A 26,317-nucleotide genomic window follows, 5' to 3' on the forward strand; every position below is an offset into this window, starting at 1 on the left:
ACACTGAAAAGCTTTCTTCTTTTTGTCTTTACCTTTTTCAGCATGCACAGTAACGTGCAAATGAACACTAAAAAATGTAATCATGGCTATCCCTAAATCACATAGCTTTCAAGACACTTTAGATTAGTACAGTTGTATGTTAAAATGGCTTTATTTTAAAATCATAGGAATGCTTAATTCAGGGAACTTTTGTTCTAAAATTTGATTCATTTCTCACAGAAAAATACAATTAAACATTCAGACAGTCAGAATAGGATACATAGGAATATAAAACATACCGACATGTTTCAAAGTTTTTTTTTCCTCCATAAAAATACAAGATTTTTTTCTAGTTTATAACTAAAAAGTATTTTTAAGGACAGTGATAACATATTCTAATAGATGCCGCCTGACTAGAATTGGCTTCAGAATCAGGAAGGCCCAAGTTAAAGTTCTGCAACATTCTATGCAATGTTCTAAGGCTAGAAATTGCAGAGAAGGTGCAGACCTGCACTGGTAGAGTTTCTTTGCCTAGTAGTTCTTTATACAGTGAACTCACAGATCAAGCCTCTATCACTGTATTTAGTGGTAAATCTGACTATGAATTTACAATGTTCATTAAAAAGTTCACTACAAAGAAACAATTTTAATAACACAGTGGAGTTAAAATAACAAGATTCTAGAATTTCTTACCAGGAGGTGGTTGTGATGGGTTGAAACTTGCTCGTAAGAAAGGAGGTGGAGGAATTGCACTAAATCCTGGAGGAGGAACGGACATTGACACTGGAAATGTTGGTGGAACTAAACTAACAGTAGGTACAGCTGGTGCTACTGGAATCTTTTGTGGACAGAAAAGAAAAAGACAAAATATTCACTTTTCAAATGTTAAGTGAAAATATCTTTTAAAGAATAAAAATATACTAGTCGCATATTATCTTGATTTTAAGAAAAATCACAATCATATTTTACATTTCTGCTTCTAGCACTTCAAAGTTCCTTTCATCCCTTTTTTGATCAGCTCTTCCTTTAATATCCCTCTTCATTTACTCCCATCTTCCTAGAAATTCACACTCAGATCATAACCACTGCATTTAAAACTGGCTGTTAGAGTAATTGTTTTAAATGATCCAAAGTAAAGTTAAAAGCAAAGTAAACAACCAGAAAAGGAGAGGTGACAATATAACAAAAAAAGAGCAGTGAACTTAAGCATTAATAAATTCTGGATTCAAACCTGGCCTTTGATGCTTTTTAGCTCTGTGAACAGGCCCAAGTCACTTAACCTGTGTTGAGCTCCAAGTGCCTCACCTGTAAAATGGGGATATAATCTAAAGTACTTACTTTTCAGAGTTCTCCACCCCCTTTTTCCCTTTATGCTTGTCTTCTCCTAGCAAGATACGTGCTCCTTCAGAGTAGGAACTGTCTCATTATCTTGTCTTTCTATCTCCAGCACTTAGCACAATGCCTGGCATGTAACAGATGTTTAATAAACGTTTGTTGACTTGACTTGCCTCCCTTACTCACTTTCTGCTGCAGGGTAGGCACAGCTGCTCCAAGTTCTGAAATCCTTCTAACAAAGCCACCAGCACACTGAAGCTTCATTCATTATTCTATTCCCATTTATTAAGTCTGTTAAACACTGTTTCCAAGAATGGTAAGGGCAATGGAGAGTAGAATCTGAGAGACAGATTGAATCTAGGCCAGGAAGTGGTCCAAGAGAAGTTCAGAGCTCAAAGATCAAGCTCTGTCTCAGAGATTTAATTCACGAGATCAGACCTATAGGTAAAAACCAAAACCTCTGACTCTCAGTGAGGTCCTGCCAAATGAAAAGTACAAACTTTTAGATTTCAATTTTTTTTTGTATTTTTCTGCCTCTTTCACCTCTAAATTAAGGAAAATTAACTAAATTAAAATTTCCCTTCCTATAACATCATTTGACATACTTCTCCATTTCCTACAACCTTCCTAGAAATGCAGACATATAGTATAATCTTTAGAACAAACCCTGCAAACAGAATACAGGTAAGAAGCAGGGTCTTTCTACAATATAGAAGTAGAGAGTATTTCTGTAGTATACTCTATAACCTAAAGTCGTAACTTATCAGTTTCCCTTTTTAACCACTTTTCTGTTTCACATCAGAATATAAGGCCTGGAAATTTATTCTCCAGTATACCTCTAGCCCAACTCTGTGACTACTGACATATTCATTCAATTACACAGAAGGCAGAGGGCGCTGGAAAAGTATAAAGAACCACACAAACTAGAAGATCAACGATAGGAACCCTAGTGACCCTAAAAACAGTAAGCCTGCCATTGAAGCGGTGATTACACCTTTTATTTCAAACATGTAAGCCAAGATCACAATAGAACATGTAAGAAAGCAAGCACTATAGTGTACAGTGTTGATTCTGTGGAAGTTGTAATTATATTCATCCGTATATGTTTGCATATATTCATTCATTTACCTCTTGAGGCTTTTCTCTGATCCTCCTTGTTATTAGTACTCATTCCCTCTTAGAATTACTGCCTACACCTAATGTTTATTTGTATACAAATTGTCCTATTTCACATACCCTTGTCCTTCCAAACAGAGTAAGCTCTCTTTCTCTGAATATATATATGAAATACACATGAATGTACATATGTATATCAATCAGTCACCAAGCACTTAAAAAGTGCCTAATACATGCCAGGCATTATGCTAGGCAGCAGGGATACAAACACAAGTAGAAGCCCATAAAGAGTTTACATAGTCAATGTGTTCAAAATGTATACAAAATAAATACAAAATACTTGAGAGTGTGGGGTAGACGAAGGTAGGAGGATCAATAAAGATGTTACAGAAAGTAGTACTTCAGCTGATCTTTAAAAGAAATTAGGGTTTCAAAGAGGTAAAGGTGAAAGAAAGTGCATTTCTCTGTAAACATCCAGGGCAAAGGCATGTAGGTGAGAGATGGGAGTGCTGTGTGAGAGGGATCACAAGACTAATCTGTCTGGAACTTAAGAGTGTGAAGGGAAATAATGTATAGGTTAGAGTGGGGTTGTGAAGGGTTTTAAATGCCACGTATTTGATTCTAGAGATAACGAAGAAGCACTGAAACTTCAGCAGCAATGTGACATAGGAAGCTGCAGTTCCAAATATTTTGGATATGTTTGAAGCTGTTAAAGGATGGATAGAGGATAGACTAGACAGGTGAGAGACTTGAAGTAGAAAGATTAATCAGGATAACATGGCACTATTTTAGGCAAGGATGATGAATACCTAAACTAGGGTAGTGGCTATATGAGAAGAAGATAAAGAGTTGAATGATGCCATGGAAGTAAAGATACTAAAGATGAATACATGAGTGACTGAAAGGATAGTGGTGCCCTTTCCAGAACAGGGAATTTTATAAGAGTGAGTTTTGGGGATAAGATAATGAGCTCTAAGCAAAGATAACTTGTCTTTTTGGACAAGTTGAATGTGAGACGCTTATAAGACATCCAATCTGAAATGTCTAAGTAGAAGGTGACAGGGGGCAGGGATTAGACATATAGTTATAGGCTATCTGCAAGGCACGTAGATACAGTCTCCTCATCTGTAAAACTGGAATAATAGCACCTACTTCTTAGGATTGTTATGAGGAACAAATGAGATAATATCTGTAAATTGCTTAGCACAGTGCCTGTACATAGCAAGTTAGTTATTATTATTACTGTTAGTCAAATTGCATTGATAGAGGCAATTTCCTCATATGAAAGCTCTCTAAACAAAATGAAATTCCCTGGGCCAGTCTCTATCTTAAACTACTTCTATAATTGTTTGATTTGCTTAATTTACAGCTATTTATTATCTACTACTCTAGGATACAAATAATCCTGGCTTTCATTCTTGAGCTTAAATATAGAAATGACAGGACATATTTAAAGGTTAATGACACATTCTCTAGAAAGAAATTTTTCAAAAGCTAAAACATATGACTAAGCTGAAATTTGGGGAAAATCATTAAACTACAGAATTCAGAAAATGAAGCCCCATCCAAGTATTTTTTAATGTATTTGTTTTAAATTTATGTTTGGTTACTGCTTTAACTTTGGTTTATTATGAATACAATAAACACAAATAAGATTTACAACAATTTGCTCACCAATAACTAAATACATTTTATCCTCATCTGGAAAGTGTGATAAAATTATATTTATAAATGCAATAAATTTATAACTTGTCTCCAAAATTTTTCACATAAGTTCCTTTCTCTCCACTATAAAAATGGTGCTCCTACTCAAGTCTCTTCCTATTTCAGGGTATCAAATGTTATTTGCATTTCTTTGTATTTCCCCCTCAGTGGTTCTTAGCACAGTAAGTATGCACTTACTAAATATTTGCTGGCTGATTCACTCCAATTTATCCTCCATATAGCTTTCGAAATGATTTTTCTAAAGTACAGGTCTGAGGGGGCAGCTAGGTGGCGCAGTGGATAGAGCACCGGCTCTGGATTCAGGAGGACCTGAGTTCAAATCCGACCTCAGACACATAACACTTACTAGCTGTGTGACCCTGGGCAAGTCACTTAACCCCACTGCCTAGCCAAAAAAACCAAAAAAAAACAAAAATAAAGTGCAGGTCTGAATGTCAAACACTACACTTCTGTCTACTCCATATTTATCTTCCATATACTTATTTGTATCTGTTTTGTTCCTCATTGCAATATAAGCTCCTTGAGAGCAGAGATTTTTTTTGTTGTATTCCCAGAACATAACACAGGATTTGGTGTATGCTAAATTCTTGAATCTTTTCTGTGCCATGAAAGTCTTTGAAGTCTAGTCAAGTCTATGCAACCCTTTTCTGAATAGTGCTTTTATATTCATAAAATTAAAAAAAAACACAGGCTTACAAAAGAAATAAATTATTCTGAAATAAAGGTGTAACTGTTTCCCCATACAAGTCTGCAGAACCCCATGGGAGTCTATGAAACCCAGATGAAGAACTCATCTAGTTAATTTCCAATATATTTATTTTACTTTGCAAACAATGAAATAGCAGTATATTGCTCAGGTTACAAAGAACTTTCTAAACATAAAAATATGGCAATATAAATGTTCTGGTTTCCACATAATCACAATGAATAAAAATGCCTCAATTTGCACTGTTTCAAAAGGAGAGAGATCTGAAAGACATACCATATTCTTAAAAGAATTACATTTCAACTATCCTTAACTCTGTACTAACCTTTATAATTCTCCAATTAACAGTGCTAGGAAAACAAAACAAAACAAACCTTGATATCCAAACTTTTCTATTTATGAAATCATGGAACCAAATGATCTAGCAGCTTGAAGAAAGAAAAGGTAACCTTATTTTTATATAAATAGTTTTAGTATACACATGTCACCTCCTTAATCATTTTATCCCATAACGTTATTTTCATTTTCGCATTCACTACAGGAAAACAGGGCATTCACCTGCTTCATTTTCAGCTCTTAAACATTAGGATTACAGTATGTAACAATATGCCAAAACTTCACTACAGAAAAAAAAATCCTGATATCCGTAGGAATCAGTTGAGATTTTATTTCTATAGCTCAGTTCAAATTATTATAAATTCTGAAACGGTCCAAATTAATATGAACTTATAATTCCAAAATTATGTTTTGGTCAATAACCTTACCCTCCTCTTCTTTCACCAAATTAAAAAAAAAAAGTCAGTTGAACTATTTCACCCTCTGGTCAAAAAGGAAAGAGATAATTTACAATTGAAGATATAGAACAATGAGGAATTAACTGCAACATAATTTCAAAAACATCTGTTTTAAAAAATAAAAACATTTCTAATTAAAGATGCTAAGTGCCTAAAGTGCTTATTAACTGACTAAATACAAGCCATTTTAGATAACCATCACCATACTAACCGGCAACATAGCAACAGGTGGAGGATAAACTTCAGCCTGTGTAGTCACCACTGGTGTCTTTTCAACTGTTGTTGGACTCTCTACAGTTTGGACAGGTTCTTTGACAGGCTCTGAACTCTTTACCGTTTCCCATTCTGAAAAAAAAAAATTAACATTAATTTTATGAATTAAGTATACAGGTGACTTTAAAGCCTGCACTTTGCATATTTAAGGCTGCTACAGATCTAAAGGAAGCCCTCAGTGCTTGTTAGACACGTCTATAACGTAGTGTCTATTTCTGGATATTTAAGGAGATAATGAAAAATAAAGTATATGCTGAATATACTGTGTTGGAAAAGAATACTGTGTTGGTACTACAAATTACACTTTATAAAGCTATGTTTAAAGAATTGAGGATCTTTATCCTGGAAAATAACTGAGAAGAACATGAAGCTCTTAAAAAATATCTCATGTGGGGGCAGCTAGACGGCTCAGTGGATACAGCACCAGCCTGAAGTCAGGAGGACCTGAGTTCAAATCCGACCTCCTCAGGCCAAACACTTCACACTTATTGGTGTGTGACCCTGGGCAAGTCATTTACCCCCAACTGCCTTAAAAAAAAAAATCTCACGTGGAAGAAGGTTCCTCCTTATCCTTTGCTGCTTAGTGTGGCATAACTATGATCAATTGGTATGCAAGTTACAGGAAAAGAGATGTAAGCTCACTGCAGGAAACCACTCTAACAACTAGAGTTATTCAACAACAGGCTAATCTATCATGTAAGGTTGTGAACTTCTTGTCAGTGGAGGTGATCAAGCAAGTTTCATGATCTTTGCTTTTGTGATTCCTTGCAAAAGAAGATTCCTACATGGGACAAAAAGTACTTAAAGACTTCTGAGATCCCCTCCAACTCTAAAATCCTATTAGTATCATAAAGGTAAATGAAAGCAATGCCTCAATTTATGCTGTTTCATATGGAAAGACATTTGAGCTAAACACATACCAGATTCTGGTAAATATTCGATATCAGCCCTCCTATTTTTGCCCAATCTGAAATTCTCCAAATAACAGTGCTGCAAAAACTTTTAAGCTTTGGTAGCTTGAAATTGCACTAAGCCTTTTAGAATACCCTATACATTATATCACAGCCAAGAAATACAATTTTAAATGTGTCCTGCTCAATTTGCTTTCAGTTGTTAAGGCTATTTTGAACCAAAGTATTTAGAAGAATGCTTACCGCTATTTACAGTCTCCTGATCAATCATGCCTCCTTCAGCAAAGCCGTCTAGGTCATCCACCTTTACTTTCTCCCATGGTATATAAGTAACACCAAGATCTACATCCCAGAATTGTTTGTACTCTGTTTTGACACCTTTATTTAAAGCCCAAGCAATCTGGGGGGGGAAAAAACAACCTGTGTATTTATGTATGCCGCAAACATATCTAAAAAATTAAGTTTAATGTTTCCAATGTTAAAATGTATCCAACTTGCCTAAAGCACAAATTACTATATGGTTTTGCACAATTTCCCCAATAAATGGCTTGAATAAAATCTGAATACAAGGTATAATCACTATTATTTGTATTTCTTTTTTTTTAATTTCAAAGAGAGCTCATTTATGGGGTACTATCTATTTCAGTACCATTACAGAAGGGCTTTAAAAATTGCTTCAAGGGGCAGGTAGGTAGCGCAGTGGACAGAGCACCAGAGCTCAAATCCAGCCTCAGACACTTGACACTTGCTAGCCACATGACCCTGGGCAAGTCACTTAACCTTGAATGCCTTGCCCAAAAGAAAAAAAATTTGCTTCAGAGGACAAAACCTAAATTCTTACTTTCACTTCTTTATTTCATATTTTTCTTATGGTTTCTCTTTTTTCTTTCCCTCATTTCATCCTTCTTTGAAGGAAATAACCTTTTCATCTATGGGCTGAAAGTAACTAGAATTTACTTCTTGATCTTCACTATGAAAATACTGCCCAAAAACTTTTAAAAAGAAAAGTCACTTTTTTTTTTGTTAAACGCTAGTAAGGGATTAAAAAGAAGCAACGTGTCAAATTCTTTTCAAGACCACAAAAATGCCTTACCTTTATAACTTTGGATCCAATTTTGTAAGATCCAGAACTAAGTTTCTGAAGTGCCCGATAGGAATCCTGTCGATGAACCATACAGACATAGGCACAGCCTCTTGGAGGAATCATCTACAGGAAAAAAACAAACAAACAAAAAAAACCTACCATTATGCTATATTACAAAAGGAGTTTGAGAGTGAAGGAGATGGAGAGTAAGAGAATCTCTCTCACAATCTATAACCATTAATAATATACATAACAATAAAATGGACCACTTACTGATATTGATAGCCCCAGGAAATGTACCCAAAAAATGCCATTTCTGAAGCCCAAATACCCTAGGATAAGATTGGATTTTTTAAATTTTATTATTTTAAAATGTGTTAAGTAATTTGGGAACTCTGGCAAATCCCGTATTAATTTATCTATCAATAGTACCAACAAATAAATTAGAATTACTACTATTTTTTAAAAATACACCCTTATTTTCCTAGATGATTTATACTTTTCAAAGTGTTTCTGATGTGTTTTGTGTTGCATGTAGGATTGTGTTGCATTGTGCTACAAACTTTGGATCCTGAAAAGTATTAAGAGTATCTTCAAGCACTGCATGTACTGTATCCTATTATATTAGCAGATGAACTTTAATATGGTGACTTACAAAACTGAAAAGGCACTTTATTTTTTCTCAAAATAGCTGAAAAAAACCCCCACTAGATACTTCCTTTCATTTCCCACTCCCCCAAAAACAAACAGCTGAACTTTAAGAAATGAACAAAAAGACAAGCAAAAAACAAAACAAACAAAAAACAAAAAACAATTTTCCCAAAATCTCTTTATAGAAAATAACTAAGTTCATTTAACAGTATAAAGGGTACTATATTCAAAGATTCATACGGACTAGTCAGTGATTTCATGGATGTGAATATTCCCTCCAATAATGCAGATGGTAAGCCATCCATGCCTGTCCATCAGGTGTGATCTCTTGTCCATACCCGGCAATGAGTTTACTACAGAGTTCTACTCAACATGCTGAGGGCCTTCCTCACATTTTCTTGACAATGCAAAGATAATGGTGAGCCACAAGGGCTATCTATCCCTTTTTCCTTCCTTATGACCAGACCATGTTCTTTTTTTAATCACACATTTTTTTGATGACATTGTGCTTGCTTGCTGGTTCTAAATTTGCATCTGAGTCATTACAGCAAAACATTGCTTTAGAAGCTTTCCTCCAAGAAGATGTCTCTTGCTATATATCCTAAAATTATAAAAGATTATTTTAAATACAGAACAGAGAGATTTCTAGATGATGCTCTGATACTGAATAATAGGTAAGGCAAAAAATAGGGAAAGACATGCTTGTGAAAGGTGTTCACCAACAAAATCAAGGAGGATGCAGCACAGAATCCCAGTTCAAGAAGGATTTTTTAATAGATGGGAAGGTCTTGAAGCTGCTCCTGTTTGTGGGTGACTTCATGCTGGTGCATCAAGGTCTACACCACTGCTGACACTCCTGGACAAGATCCATAAATGTAGAACCTACATTATCCATCAGTATACATCTTAGACAGACACTACAATGGATGATGACTTGGGTCTAGAATTAGAACAGGAAGAGGATAGTAGGCAGAAAGCCTCACAGTAATTGCAAAGTTCTTTTCACTTATTCATGAAATAATGCCAATCTTTTTAATGCCAATATTCTACTTGGTGTTTTCCTGTGGCTGCAAATCATTAAATGTGTATTATACCTCACCAAAATCTTCCTAAAGGAGGGCTACTAAAGGAATAAGAAACTACGAGCATCTATTATATAGGAATTCCCATTTCATAGTTACACATTTTGTAAAATTCATTTTTGGAGACCCTATTTTTAAAGAGATTATGATCAAGATCCAAGTTGTCATGTACACTTAAGATCTGGCTTTAAGAAAGACAAAAAAAAAAATGGATTATCTTAGTACTTAGATAACTAGAGGCATAATTCAGTTGTTAATTGTTAAATGTCAACTTTTCATAACAGTATTAGGGGAACTGTTCAGGCATGGGATGTATAATGGAAGACAAATTGTGGAAAATTCCCCTAATTTTGGAAATTGGTGAACATAAAAATTCAGACAACAGAAACCATAAAATAAAGTAATTTAAGATACATAATTTAAACAGAAAAAATGTCTCAAACCTTCTTTTTCCACATAATTATCAACCCCTACATTTTTTTAAAATATAGAAATATTTCATATAACAATAAAAGAAAATACAATCCAAAATTTTAAACAATCATCCCAACTTATTAAATTCTAAGGAAGAAACAATAAGGTATCTTTTGCAGCCAGATAACTACCACATTATAATTTATTTCACAGTATTCTAGTCTTAGGCTCATGGAATTTTGGAGTTAGAAGGGACCTTACCAATTAGCTAATTCAACTGCCTCATTACACCAAAAGGGAAAATGAAGCCCAGAGAGGTTGACTTGCAGAGAGTCACATAGCAAGAATTCAAATTCAGGTCTTGTGGTTTTAAATCTAATGTTCTTTCTACTATCACTGAAAAAATAACCATGTAACTACCCAAAAGTACTAATTCTTATAATATACATATATATACACACACACACACACACACACACACACACATACATACACACAGCATAGTCTTGAATTTTTAAAAACTATTTTTTAACTCTTAAGCTATAGCTATCAACCAGACTGCTTAAAAAAAAAAAAGTCTTACAATCATAGTAATTCACTGTTAATGGAACAATGAATTAGTTCAAACATGCTGGAAAACGATTTGGCATAATTTAAGAAAAGTTACTAAGTTGTTCATAACCTTTGATGTAGAGTCTACTATTACTGATATTTTCCAAGGAGATTATTGATGACAAACTTGATAGGTATAAAAATATTCACTGTACCATTATTTGTGAAATCAAAAAACTGGAAAGGAAATAACTGCCATATGACAGCAGAATGGCCAAACTATAGCATATGAAATGGATTATTAGTGTGTTGTAAGAAATAAACACAAATTTAGAGAAATATGGCAAGATTTGCATGAAGTAATGCTGAACAACAACAACAAAAAAAAAGCAGAGTCAAAAGAACATTGTTATTATGACAAGGTAAATAAAGTCAACACTGACAGGCAACAGAAATATGTTCATATATTTCAAATATAATGGTGAATGGTAGTACTGTACATTCCACCTTTCTATTAACCAATAAACTAACTTTTCACAAAATATTATTTGTAGAAGGATTTCTTTGCATGCCTGTAAGGAATTATCTTTTGCATCAGTAAAAAATATTTTTAAAGAAAAAGCGCTATACTTCACTTAAGAAAATAAATCAAATTGGCTGCACACACAAAAAAGCAAAAACTACTTCCATTTTTAACTAACCTGTTTTTAATCTAAAAATTTCCATTTTGGCAACTGAGAAATCCAAAAGTATATAAAATTACATATTTCAATAGAAAGTTTAGAAAAATTAACTGCAACGTTAAAATATCTAGACAGTTCCCATATATTTTCAGAGTTCATTCTTAGAATAAGTGAACAGGGATAGGACCTGTGAAATGATTGGTATAGAGAACTCCCAGAAAAGGAACTTCCTTTTAGCAATGCAAGGAAACATCATATTTGCAACTCATAGTCTGAATAGAGTTGCCTATTGAGAGGTTAAGAGACTTGTCCAGAATCAAAAATCCAACATGAGTCAGAGGTGGAACTTGAACTCAAGTCTTTTCAGCTCTAAGGTGAGGCCACCTCTCTATTCATTAAGTCATGCTGCCTGTCCTAGGAACTACTCATAAAATAGATCTCTTCTGATTTCTTAAAAGGATAATTATAACTGTGTTTATACCGATGACCAAGTAATCTATAACAAAAGAATCAGGTATGATTCAACAACATGTTGAGTTGAGTTCAACATTTTACCGAAACAAAGATAAAAGAACTATCAACCTCTAAAATAAAGATGGAACAATTATTCTCCAAATATCATTAAATGAGTATAAATATACGGTAAATCATAACATAAAAGAACCCTCAATGTACTACTGAAACATATATAGTATGTAGTAATTTCAATAAACATTGTTAAGTTCAACAATAATTATGCCTGCCCACTTAGAATATCAAAGGAAGAGATAGATATCCCTAATCTCTACAAAAACCTATCCAAAGACAGTGTTATCTACAAAAGCTCTGTTCAAAGATTCTCATAGCAACATTATAAATAATTACAAAAACAATGATCGTAAGCAACCTAAGGGTGGAATTATTAAATAAATTAATAAATTATTAAATAAATTGTGACACAAGAATGTAATGAACACTACAAAGAGATTAAGATGAACAAATGAGGAAAATAATGAAAGGAAAGTCTTTCCTGTAATAATGCAAAGCAAAAAAAAAAAAAGGCAGAACCAGAAAAATGGAATACATGCTACCATCATAGGAAGAAAAAATAAATAAGAAAAAAATGGATAAAAAAATCATGAAGACCAAAAAGCATAAAATGAAAAAGTGTTACATTAATTTATGCATAGAAAAATTTAAATTGCAAATCAAGCAAATTTTGTTCTTTGTATCAATACTTAATGTTAAATTTCTAATAAAAAAATTTTTAAAACTATCCGAGGAAATTTAATCTGATAGCTTATTTTTATTTATCAAATTTCACTCTATCAAACAGTAAAGAACTTTCATAATTATTCCTACTCCTATGAAAGCTTCCTTAAATTAGCCTCAGGTGCTCAATATGTGTCAGCTGGTAATGGTGGCATGTCTGTCATTTATAAAAGTACTTTTGAAAAAGCTGGTTCAACATTGTTCCTCTTCCTCCTATTTTTACAACCTCTTCACTTGATACAAATCAATAGCGACAGCTGCTTAATATAAGACTAAATAAAAGCTAATAAATGACAGCTAACAAATGCTACTAAGTTTTTACTTTACATACAACAAGAACTGGAGTGGTTCATAATTACTAGAATGCCATAAAAACACTTAAAAGGACGCTCAAAATATCTATCACAGAATTGCTAGGACATTAATTCAGTAACAATGCCATTCATGTTATTAGACACAGGTTGAAATGAAAGCTGAAAAATGGAGCGTTAAATAAGCAAATACCAATGCAAAATGGGAAAGGTTGGGGCAGCCTGCCTTTTTAAAAAATCTTTATCAGTCTGAGTAATTAGTTATGATTTGAAAATTAATACTTACATTGATGGATTCAATCTGTCCAAATTCTTCAAAAAGATTGGTTAAATCTTGCTGTGTAGCTTTCTTATCTACTTGACCAACCCAGAGAGTAGTACTACAGACTGTGAAAAGACAATAAAAAAAAACAGCTTAAACTTTTTGAGTATAATTTTTATTTTTCAGTCACTTATGGGAATGAGCTATGATTTTACTAGCATAGAGATCTTGGTAAAAACTCCATTAGCTCAATGGGCTATGACTTAGTAGGTAAGTCCTAAGCAGTTTCCTCAGGCACACAAAACTTAAGTGATTTGAGCTCAGATATTCCTAACTACAAGCCCAGCAGCACTCTATTCACAACACCAATAGCTTTTTAGAAGTTCATATAACTTTATAGAGGATACACATAGTAGAAAAATGCAAAAAATATTTAAAATTTCCAGGTTTTCTTTGCATATGTGATTCATTTGAAGCCAAGGTAGTTAAGCATGTGTCCCAAGCAAATTTGTTACTATACACAAGCTTTATCTGCTACTTTACCTAAGAGCAACATAGCCTCTTCTTCTTAATTTGGGCAAACATTCAAAATTAAATTATAAATTAATTGCAACTTTGTTCAGGCAAAAAAGAGGTGCTAACTTTTGGAATAAAGGGTGAGCCTCTAAGTCAGGAAGATTTGGGTTCATGACCCATTTCCAATACCCACTAACTCTGATGACTGAGGATAAAACCTCTCAGTGCCTTAGGCAACTCAATAAGACTATAAATTACAGAACAGTTGCTTTCTGCACTGGTAGAGTAGTCGAGATTCCTTCATGGAAATTTCTCATACCAATAAAATCACATTTCTGATAAAAACAAAAACAAAAAAACCCTTCAAAACATTTAATACTGGATAAACCACAAAGATGGCAAATTCATTGTTACTGTTAAAAGATGTGAACTTCTGCATAAATTTGTTTTAATGCTCCAGCTGCTCTATGACTTTAATGATATGGGTATTCCCTCCAATGTATATCACAAACAATCTATGCCTGTCCATTCTGTGATTCTTGTCAATGATTTCCCATGTGTTCTCCACAGAGGCCCTACTCAACATGCTATAGTGTTTTGATTTGTATTGATAACATGTGGCAGATAACAATCAAGGATACACACTGCCCAATAAATCAATAAAGAAATTTTTTCGATGACAGATTTTGGATAGGCAGTAGAGACACAAGTAAAGAAAAAAGAAACTTTAAATGTTAGTTGTAACACATTGTTGAGCATTCTGTTCTGGCCATCACATTTCATAATAGTCACTGACAAGATGGAGTTAGGGACTCAAAACCATATTATGTCAAGACTGGATGAAGGAAGTAGGAAGTCTGAATCAGAGGAAAGAGGACTGAAGAAGGAATTTAAAAGGTATTTTCAAATACATCTGCAGTATCTTAGAGAGTAAGGAATGGACTTTATAAAATGGACCACGAGGAAAATCCATAGCAGGAAGTTAGAGAGAAGCCTATTTTAGTTCAACATAAGGAAAATTTTTCAAACACTTCAAGTTGAAAAAAAAATCAAGTAAGAAATGCTTTGGGAGGGTAGTGAATTTGCTGTTAGTGCACGACCACTTGGTGGGATGATGAATATGGAATTTATTAGATGACCTCTGGGGTCCTTTACAACCCTGAAATTATATGACTACTACCTGCCACAAAGCCTAATATAGTACATCTTCAATTAATCAGTAAATCAATAAGCATCTATTAAGCACTTACTACATACTATATGCTAACTACAGAGTATATAAAGATGTAAGTGCAAGTCCCTTCCCTCAAGGAGCTCAAAATGCACTGTATCATCCAATGCTGAAGTATTAGATAATATTTGTTGATTACATCAACAAATTTATTTAGCAAATCTTTCTTTCATTTTTTTTGGGGGGAGGATGGAGAGGGGGAGGGTTTAGGCAATGGGGTTAAGTGACTTGTCCAGGGTCACACATCTAGTGTTAAAGTGTCTGATGCCAGATTTAAATTCAGGTCCTCCTGACTCCAGGGCAGGTGCTCTGTCCACTGCACCACCTAGCTGCCCCTCTTTCACTGTTTTTGAAAAACACTCATTTTTACTGTTTAACAATCTGCATTACTTTAAAATGTAATTTTTAAAGCATTTTATTTGTATAATGCAAATTTTTTATGTGACTACAGGTTAGGGCTCTTGGGAGGAAAGAACAATTAGAAAATACATATTCATCAGGTTTCAATTTCCAATGTTAACAACATTTTATATGCATTAAAGATCTCTTTAATCACAGGAGTTTGTACACTGGTTCTAAAGAAAAAGATTTATAATCTAACTTGTGGGTTACCTTACACATAAATTAACTTGAATAAAGGCCATTTCATTGTGACAATGTGGGTCATGTATTGTTAAATGGTAAAACATGAACCATAAAAACTTTAAGCTGGTCTTTACAGGACTGAGACTATGAACTTGATGAATATATTATGTACCCCTGGGTAGGGCCAAGTGAACATGCTAATAGAATTGAAGTATGTAGATCTAATATCCCCAAGTTATTGGAGATTTACAACTGATACGATGGCCAACTAAGGAAAACAAGAAATTTCACCTCAGCTGAAAATCAGCAGAGAATGAAGTAGGGAGGCTTACTAGCTATCATATTAAGTAATCAGTCAGTGGTTAGCTTGTAGATAAATAAACATGGCAAACTAATAGCTTCATTATCATTCTAAACAGTGACTAGAAAGTTGGGTCATACTTTCCTTCTCAAGAATCCCTTAACCTCCAATTCACGATACAGATATCTAATCAGAAGTGAATTTCAACACTCTTTCAACATCCCTCCACCCATCCCTCCTTTATCTACTGCCCATAGCTGGGAATGGTAAGAATCTCTCTTTATCAAAGGGACAGAGAGCAACAGCTCATAAATTTAGAAATGAAAGGATGTTATAAACCTTCTAGTCTAACAGCTGAGGAAACTGAGGCCCAGAGAAACGAAGGGACTTGCCCAAGGTCCAACAGATAGTGAATGGCAGATCCTAAAAACCCAGATCCTCTGACTCCACACCCAGTGTCCCATTTCCTCCTCTCCCCCTCCCCCCAAACCATGTAAGAGTATTGAGTTCCAGTACAACATACAAAAAAGGGAAAGATGATATCTGATGTTGAAACCTAGAGGTAGGGTGGGGTGAGAGTGTGTCCAAAAGCCAAATTTTTCCCATCCTACACTACTGGAATAAGACAACCAAAAGGAAAATGAATCTGACCTCCAAAAATTGAAGCAGAAAGATCCTGGGGCCAAAAACTCTTTAAAATGTTTTCAAACCTTGTTCAAACACACACATAACTTTTTTCCCCTTTTTATTCCAAAAGAGACTAAGTAGGGTAACATAAACTTGATGTCCTTGTTATAAAAAGGAGGGCTAATGGATAGGCTGAGTGCTTTGCCCTTATTGAACACTGTCAATATCCAAAGGGTCTGTCTCTTATCTACAATTTATACTGCCTCTAGCATAAGACCCTTAATACTTTTTTATTTTATGCGTGCAATCATGATTTTTACACCTGCTATATAAATGCTAACTATTCTATTACTTAGTTATCAATAGAGTATAGTTTGTGTTGTCTTTCTATGAGAGAGGTATACTTGTGTCTTAATAGTTTCTCATAAGAACAAAAAATAATGTAATTTCATTAGCAAAAAGCAAAAACCAATGCTAGCAGGGCACCGAACCTGAAGTCTGAAGTAAAAGGAATCAAATTCAAATTTGGGGCTGGGCTATACTATGATACACAGGTATCATAGTATGTGTAGTATGGTTATATTTGTGAAAAAGGGAAATTTTCTTTAATAAAAGGCCACTGTCGAGAAAAGAAATGGGAGTTGAAAGTATGACATGACTAATAACTGTTTTCTAAATTGCATTTATTAATAGAAACTATGCAGCACTAAGAAATCAGTTGCAATTGCCAGAGATGTTAGAAAGCCATATTTATTTATTTAATCCTAATGACTTGGGAAGTAAAATAAGTTGTTGTAGGAGACTGCTTATTACTTTCTTTTTTTTACTACACTAATTTGTATACTTTTCTTTCCACAAATTATCATTCAAATAAATACTCAGTAACAGGATTCACAGTGGAAAAGAACTTCTCTAGTTTTCCCTAAAGGTAAAGGACCTAGGAATATGAGTGGATGATACTTACCACTTAATGTTTTAGATCGGATTGGAGGCAATCCTTTTTTCTGTCTTTCTTTCTCCCTTTCCCTAGCTCTTCTTTCACTAGAGTAAGAACGGGAAGATTTTCTTTTTCTTTCTCTTGACCGTGAGCGAGATCGCTTTCTGTGTTTGCGCTTTCGAGAACCAGATCGTGACCTGGACCTTCGTTTTCTTGGTGACCTATTAAAAAATACACACATACTATATGTTTTTGAATACCTCATAAGCAAGTTCTATTTGAAGGGGCTCAGATTTCAAGAGAAAGGGGCAGTTGGGACTACCACTATTGCCTTGGTCCTTATACTTTTTCTATTACAGATGAGTCTCAAAAGATCTCATTGTGAAATTTATATGTCAAAATTCATAATTTCTTCTATCTTTGCTCAGCCAGTCTGTACACCCACAGACCCCAAAGCTGTGTTTCATGAGGTGAGGAGGGTGGGTGGAAGTGAAACATGTTATCTAAGGAAGATCTTCACCTTTTTTTGTGTCTCTTCCACTACAGCTTTCCTAGTAAAACAACACTGTTGGCATGAGGGATAGTAAAGCAGGAATGATGATAAAGATATCACTGTGTGTGGCAACTGTTAGGACACTGGATTAGGGGTCAGAGGAGGTGAGTTTGAAGTTCATCACTGTTTATCCATAAAATCAGCAAAGTGGACTAGAGGACTGGTAAAATTCATTCTGGCTCAAAATTCTCTGAATCTAATGGACCAACACTGTTTCTCTGAGACCTAAAATGAGATCTCATTATCACAAAAAGCCCCAGTGAATGATTTATCTTCTAAATTTTTAAGCTTGCAACACAAATGTAGTTCGGATGGCTAAATATCACTACTTCACAAATAAGTTCAGTTGTTTTTCAGTTGTGTATGGCTTGCCATTTCCTTCTCCTAAAGCTCATTTTATAGATGAGGAAACTAAAGCAAACAGGGTTAAGTGATTTTACCCAGGGTCACATAGCTATTAAGTGTCTGAGACCAGATTTGAACTCAGAAAAATTGAGTCTTCCTGACTCCAGGTTCAGCACTTTATCAACTGTGCCATCTACCTGCCCTCATAAATGATTCTTTATATCCCCTACTGGTCATAGCTAACTTAGTGTAATTATGCAAAATCGGGTAAAATCCTAAGTCACACAATGCTTTGTTACATGATATAATTAGCAGGCTGATTTTAAAAATCCTTAAATATACTTTCATGAAAGTACTTTTTGAGTAGCAGAAAATGTTATACAAGTCAGTTTCAAAGTTCTGCATAACTACATCATTTCACTTAATTCTAAAAGAACTGCCAATTGAAGAAAAGGATGTTATTATGTCCAGAACAGTAATATCCTTATATCTTGGGTAAAAGTACAAAGACCACACTTAAAGCACAAATGTCCACTTCAAATATTAAGGATTAAAAAACCTTGAACGAGATCTTGAATGTGTTCTTGATCTAGAGCGAACAGGCACTTTCTTTTCTTCTTGCTCAAATATCTCTTCTTCAGCAACATCTTGCCCTTCATCTAACTCCATGTCCTTGACACAGAAAAGAACAACAAAGTCAGCAAAAGAAAACATCCTGACAACATTCAAAGCAAATTTTATACCAAAGATAACAGCCTTAAGAAGTAATTATCAGAGCATTTCAACACTCACTGTTTTTAGTTACCTTTAAAAGTATACTATAAAAGTGGCAGCATTTTTAATCTATAACTTATAATAGAAATCCTAGACCTATAAATTAAAAGTTTTACCTGTTGCTGAATATCTATAGAATCATCCAAGTTTGTCTCAGGTTCAAGGAACTGCTGTTGGCTACTTCCCTGTGACGGTGATGCAGAGTGCTCTGAACCAAATGTACTTTCTGGATTCTCTTGAGTGGTTACCTACAGAAAATAGTGCATAGTGGAAAATGTCATCATATCCCAATTTGACATATGGACATAATTTCATATGTATTCCAGTGCACCTAATGCCATAAAATAGATTAAATAGGAAGGAAACAAACATTTTTTAAATGCCTCTTACGTGCCAGACACTTTGCTAAGCTCTTTACAAATATCTTGTTAGATCCTCCCAACAATCTGAGAGGTAGGTATCCCCATTTTACAAGTGAGAAAACAGAGGTAGACAAGAGTGAAGTGTCAGAGGCTGGATGTGAATTTAGGTCTTTCTGACCCTGACTCTAGACTTGGTGCTTTTTTTTGGGGGGGGGGTTGGGGAGGGTGAGGGGTGGGCACATAGGGGGAGGGCAGCAGAGTGTCCATAAAATCACTGACAAGTCAGCAATCAACATATGTTTGAGAACCTCCAATGACGGGAAGCCAGTACTTCCCAAGGGAGCACAGTGCTCTTCTGAATAGCTCTAATTGTTGGGAAGTTTACAATAGATCTGAAATTAGCCTCTATAATTTCCACTTCACTGCTCCTAGTTCTGCCCTTTGGAGCACTTCAGTATAAATCTAATCCCACCATACCTTGTATAGGTACTTGACAGATGTTTAATAAATGCTTGTTGATTGATTCTGTATGATAGTAGTTCTCCAAACACTTAAAAACTGCAATCAGGTACCCTGAAGTCTTCTCTTCTTCAAGTTAAATCTCCCTATGTACATTCATCAGAACAATCTATCAAGCATTTATTAAGGGTCCACTAAGTGCCAGGTGCTATGCTTGGCACTAGGGATAAAAGGATAAAAGCCAAAAAGTATTTGCCTTCAATGAACTTAATTCTAATAGATGAGACAATATGCACATATAAAGTATACACAAAACTGACACAAGGTAATCTTGAAGAAAGGCAGAAGTAGTGAGATCAGGAGTGTCCTGGAGTTGGCTTACACAGGCACATAAGGGTTGATTATTAAAGTTTCATGTATAACTCTGAAACAAATTCTACAAATCAGAAGGTGGTTGTTTTATTGATTGTCTAAACTTAAGAAAACTATGGAGAAAATGTTAATAATATAGATTAAACTGATATGTTTTGGGAAACTAGTGTGTTTTGGGAAAACTAGTCATTAAACATTTACCAGTACATCTCTGGGTGAAGCAGTGGCAGCTGAAATTGAAGAAAAATAGTGTCTGAGATCTAAGAAGAGAAAGGTCATCACTAACTGGGCTGATGAGGGAGGATTCCTAAAGGAGGTAACATTTTTAGTTGAGTTTTGAAGAGGTAAGCAGAAATTCCTTAAGTATTCCAGACATAACGAATGATGTGCACAGAAGCAGGAAACTATCTGTGGGTGGGTGTGAATGTATGTATATGGGGGTGGAAGGTGAGATGATCATAAATTTAAAAGCTGGAAGGAACCTCAGAGATCATCCAGTCCAGTGATGTCAAACTCAAATAGAAATGGTAGCCAGTAATCCATATATAAGGATCTCTAAGAGCTGCATATTGACTTGGGTTTTAAATGTAGTAGTATCCATGTTTTATTGTGTTTTGTTAACTATTTCCCAATAATAATTTAATCTGGTTCAGGTAGAACTCAGGAGTGTTGCAGGCCTTGTGTATGATACCCTCTTGTGTAGTCTAAACTCTACTCCCCATTTTCAGGTAAGGAAAATGAGCCTCAGACAGTTTCAGCGCCCAAGGTCATACAGCTGTTGTTGTTCAACTTTGTACTCAAAGAGGCCCAGTAACATCATTATGTCAAGGTCAAGGTACAGTGTGTTTGATTGTGGCTGATCAGTCTAACATGAACTCGGAAGGTTCTAGTCCAACATAAGCTTGGAAGGTTCTACCTACCATAGGACGGGCACAAGTAGTCTGTTTGAACATGTGTGATAGAGATGTCTCTGGATTTGTCCATCTCATGTTTCCTTTGAGCTACTGCAATTCTGCTTTACTCACAGCACAGCACCTTCTTTGATGTAATTATGCCATGATGGAAGATCCTCCAGTGTCTCCTATGTCTCACCATCAATTAAAGTTCTTCTGAGAAAACTTGAGATTGTTCTTGTATTGCTCCTTCTGAACTTTGTGTGAATTCTCCATAAAATAAAAGTTTTAGGCACACAGGTTCCCAAAGTGGACAATATTGCTCCCAGGGGGTGCTGGAACATTGGGGGAGGAGGGGAAGGTAGTAGTCCCGAGTGCAACTGGGGGGTGCTGAATAAAAATAGGAGTTAACCTAGCCTAACCTGGGGGGGGGGGGGTGCTGAGTAATTCTTTTTCTTTTTTAAAGAGGGCAGTAGGCCAAATTTTGGGAACCTCTGTTTTAGACAAACATACATTTCGCCAGCCCATCAAAGGTATGCTGTCTGTAGTAGAGTTTGATTGCCTGGCAGTTCAGCTCAAAAGAAGACCTTAGTGTCTGGTACCTTATCTTGCCAGGTAATCTTTAGAATCTTCCTAAGACAATTCAAATGGAAGGAGCTCAATTTTCTGGCATGGCACAGGTACACTGTCCAGATTTCACAACATACAACAATGAAGTCTATAGACCTTCAGTTTGGTAGGCAGTCTAATATCTCTTCTCTCCCACACTTTCTTTCAGAGCCTCCCAAACACTGGGCTTGCTCTGGCAATGAGTGTATCAACTTTATCATCTTTCTGTACATCCCTGGAAAGGATGCTACCAAGGTAACTGAACTTATCTATAGCATTCAAAATTTCTCCATTTGCTATAACTAGTGGATCCACATACAGATGGTACAGTATTGGCCAGAGAACTGTTGATTGTCAGGCCAAAATTAACACAAGTGGCAGAGAACAGATCCATACTCTGATCATATAGCTCAGCCTCAGAGGCTGCATTGAGTGCACAATCATCTGCACCAACAAAAAGTCATGCACCAACTCTCTCTTCACTTTAGTCTTGGCCTGTGGCCTTTTCAAATTAAATAACTTATCATCAGTTTGGTAGTTGACCTTGATGCCATTTTAGTTCTTTCTGAAAGCATCTGATGACATCACAGAAAACATCATGCTAAAAATCATGGGAACAAGGACACAGCCCTACTTTGCTCCATTGGTGACTGGGAAAGAGTGACAGCATCATCCTTTATTCAGAACCTGTGTATGTATGCTGTCATGGAACTGGTATACAAAACTGATGAACTTCTTTGGGCAACCACATTTTGCCATAATCTTCCACAAGCCCCCATGACTGACAGTATCAAAGGCCTTAGTCAGGCTGATGAATGTTGTATACAGACCTCTATTCTGCTCCTGGCATTTCTCCTACAGCTGTTGGGCAGCCAGCACCATGTCAACCATCCCTTAGCCCTTTCTGAAGTCATACTGGCTCTTGGGTAGAGACCATCTTACAAGTGAAGATCAGCCAATTAAGGAGGATTCTGTCAAGAATCTTGCCAGCAATGACTGAGAGATTCCACCTTTCCCCCCTACTCCCCACCCCTGGTGATTGTCACAGGAAAACCTGTGAACTTTTCCTTTCTAGAGATGGACAATGGAGGTATCCTTATCTCCTGGGGGATAACTTCCTCTTTTCATATAACCTGGAAGATTTCAGACAGCTTCTATAAAAGCAGTGGACCCCCTGCCTTGTAGATATCTGCTGGAATGGAATCAGCACCAGGTGCTTTGCCATAACAAAAGAGTCTAATGGCATTCAATACCTCTTCTTTAGTCGGAAGTTAAGCTAGAGAGGGACTGACTTCAACCTGGGTGATATAGTCAATGGCTTCAGTACTGGTTGATGACAGTCTGTTAAGAACACCATGGAAGTGTTCAGCCCATCTTTTCAGGATCAAATCCTTATCATGGATCAGTGCAGTTCCACCAGTGCTGAGTAGCAGAGATGCACCAAAGGTCTTTGGCCCATAAATAGTCTTAAGTGCACTGTAGAAGGGCTTTAGATTATTGTTATTAGTGTAAAACTGAATCTCACTGGTCTTCTTACTCAGCCAAGAATCCTGAAACCCTCTAAGCTTCACTCGTACTTCACTTTTGATGGATTTTAACACTGCCTTCTTAGAGACATATGAACTGTCCTGCTGGTAAGTCCTCTGCAATTCTCATTTTTCGTTTAGTAGCTTCTGAATTTCATGCCATCATTTTCATCAAACCAATTTTGATGTCTGTGAGTGCTCTGGCCCAGATGAACAAATGCAGTCTGTATCCAAATCTCTAAAAGCTGCCCACTCCTTTTCTGCTCTACTGTTGATGTGTGTTCACTCAGTTTTCCCTCCAGGTCAGCAAAAAACTGTTCATGCAGGGTGAATCCCTCTAATCTGTTGACATAGAATCTCTTGATAGTCATCTTGCCTTGGGGTCACTGCTTTTGTCGAATGTGAATGCTCAGCTTGGAGACGATAAGTCTATGATCAGTCTAGCATACTGTGCTACACATCTCCTTCATCTCTCTCACATCCTGTCTCTTATTCCTTACAATGACACAGACTATTAAATGCCAGAGCTTGTTGTGAGGGCACATCCACATGACATTTTGTTGAGTTTAGGGAAACAGACAACAGTGTTGGTGATGATATCATGAGATGCACAAGTCTTCAGCAGTAAGTGTCCACTGCTGTTGCTATTTCCAATTACATTTCTTCCAAGAATTTACTGCTGTGCCTGGTAGTCTGTGCCTACTCTGGCATTAAAGTTACCCAAAATTAGAAGCTTGTTCTCTTTCAGCACATTAATGATAAGCATCTCCAGGTCTTCACAAATTTTTCTTTGACTTCACTGGGGCTTGTTATGTGGGAGCACATGCACTGATGATGGCATGGCACTTTCCTGCAAAAGTGGCAGTCGCACTGTCATGAGCCTGTTGTTAAATCCTTTTGGGAAACACACCAGTTTTCTACTAGATTAGATCTGATTCATCATAGCTGCCACTTCAGAAAAACATGTATCCAGCTCTGACTTTGGTAAAATGGCCTTTATTTGCCAGCCTTGTTCCACTCAGAGTTGCTATTTAGATGTGATACCAGTTGAGTTCTCTTGCAACAAGAGTTATTTGTCTTTCAGGTCTACTGGATTTCAAGTAGTTCATGAGCATGCACACATTCCATGTACCAGTGGTGCCTGGAATCATTTTCACAAAAATTTTTGTACTTTTTTTGTGTTTTGACCTTAGGGTGGGATCCTGCCTGGCACGGTAAACATGCCAGGGTTAGATAAAACAGACAATTCTGGGAGCACCTTTTTTAGCTCAATCCTCATGCCAGGAAGTAAGCAGTATAGTCCTTAAAAAAAGCTGCTCATGGGGCAGCTAGGTGGCGAAGTGGATCGAGCACCAGCCCTCAAGTCAGGAGGACCTGAGTTCAAATCTGACCTCAGACCAAACACTGACACTTAATAGCTGTGTGACCCTGGGCGAGTCACTTAACCCCAACTGCCTTTAAGAAAAAAAAAAAGCTGCTCAGACACCCACAGAGCTGCCTAATCCCACTGCTGCATAAGTCCAGTGAGAAGATGACTGTATGCCCTGGGCCTTCTTATGCAGTGTTTTAACTACAGTTCCCAGTGTATTAGCCCCTGCTGCTTTGTTACTCATCTGTCACTGCAGATCTTGAAGATAGGTAAAATAGTAAGATAGTAAAATAATAACACAGTAAAATAATAAAGTAGTTAAGTAGTAAGATAATAAAATAGTAAAATAATGGGTAAGTGACATCTTGATTTGAGCATGAATTGGATTTAAGTAAAGCAGAGTTATACAGTTTTCAGCCTCACTCTCTCTTCCAAAGTCACTGAAGTCCAGTGGCAAGACAAAAATCAAGACAACTGTTGATAAGCAGGGATGTAGCATTTGACCAAACTCTAAGCCCTCCATAGCACCTGCTTCCACCACTTTAATGGCCCATTGGAACAAACTGCTCTCATCTGCCCATCTTGACAGAAGAAGTCTTCACATGCTTGGCATAGACATTCCCCTAATTCACCAGTGTATTTGTGGATTACCCTGAACCTGGTTTAGCAAATCTGCTGAGACAGTTTTTAGCAAGGTGTGGCCGCTCTGTATGCTTACAGCTTCTTGGAACCACAGGTAAAAGCTGGGTGCCAGGTAGACACCAAAGGTGGATAAGCAGTCCTGAAAAGGACTTGGGAAGCCCTCACACCAGAGGTTCTAGTCCTCCCTGAACACTCCATACACCCTGGTCACACAAGTAAATAAGCATCAGTGGTGAGATTTCAATGTGTATGGGACAGTGAGTGGTCATACCAAGAATATAGCATATAAGGTGGTGTAGCATGAAATAAAGCTGGAAAGGTAGAGCAAAGGACAAAGGATATAAGTAGAATAAAATACACTAATATAGGAAAGGAAAAGTCACATAAATATAAGTAGCCACTTAATATCTTGTTAAACTTAAATGTTTTGGTTTACCTTTTACTTGAGTACCCTTCCATCTGCCTAACTTAATTATAAATTTTAAACAACTTTTTCCTCCAGGGATTATATATTCTTTCCCTTCTCTTCATGGAGAAGTATATAGGACTAGACCACTCTCTACTAAAGACCAATGCTTCTAGATGAGAATAAACTGAAAGTAGCTAAGTACAATTTTCTATCCTATAGAAACGATCTCCTGTAAACAATCTCTTGTAAAACTCAAATGACTTAAATACTATTTCCTTGTATTCTATTCTCTTTGGATAAAAAGGATGGCCAAAGTATCAGCAAAACAAACTCAGCAGACGTTCAATAAACTTTTGCTATATTAAACCAAATTTGTCATGAGGATACTCTACTTATTACAATAAAAAATTCTGGGAGAGGGAGAGATACAGAGAGGAAGAGAGAAAAACACCGAGAAAAACACCTGAAAGATCCAACCTCTTCATTTTACAGAAGAAATAACTGAAGCCCAAAAGTAAACTCCTATATATTATTAATCATAAATATGATCAACGATATGCTGGAAGGGGAAGTAAGAAAGACAGCACTCACAATTACTCAACCTTAGAAATAAAAACTATAACCAAATAGTGACATCATTAAGAGGAAAAACTGTCTGAATATAAAAAGACAGTAACA

The 26,317-nt window shown here is 36.0% G+C and overlaps 1 protein-coding gene across 4 annotated transcripts in view; it reads right to left on the reverse strand.

Moving 5' to 3' along the window:
- Positions 1-26,317, reverse strand: part of SCAF8 (SR-related CTD associated factor 8) — a 104,002-nt gene that overhangs the window by 8,321 nt on the left and 69,364 nt on the right. For all 4 annotated transcript variants that reach the window (XM_020986667.2, XM_020986666.2, XM_020986665.2 and 1 more), the window contains 8 exons: positions 19,115-19,246; positions 18,784-18,896; positions 17,354-17,547; positions 13,154-13,254; positions 7,933-8,046; positions 7,083-7,239; positions 5,867-6,000; positions 673-817 (listed from right to left, as the gene is read on the reverse strand). In XM_020986667.2, the coding sequence (XP_020842326.1) occupies positions 673-817; positions 5,867-6,000; positions 7,083-7,239; positions 7,933-8,046; positions 13,154-13,254; positions 17,354-17,547; positions 18,784-18,896; positions 19,115-19,246 (1,090 nt within the window). The remainder of the gene's footprint in view (positions 1-672; positions 818-5,866; positions 6,001-7,082; positions 7,240-7,932; positions 8,047-13,153; positions 13,255-17,353; positions 17,548-18,783; positions 18,897-19,114; positions 19,247-26,317) is intronic.

The sequence above is a fragment of the Phascolarctos cinereus genome, unplaced genomic scaffold (genome assembly GCF_003287225.1).
Source record: "Phascolarctos cinereus isolate Bilbo 61053 unplaced genomic scaffold, phaCin_HiC Scaffold_5;HRSCAF=322, whole genome shotgun sequence".
Taxonomy (NCBI): Eukaryota; Metazoa; Chordata; class Mammalia; order Diprotodontia; family Phascolarctidae; genus Phascolarctos; species Phascolarctos cinereus.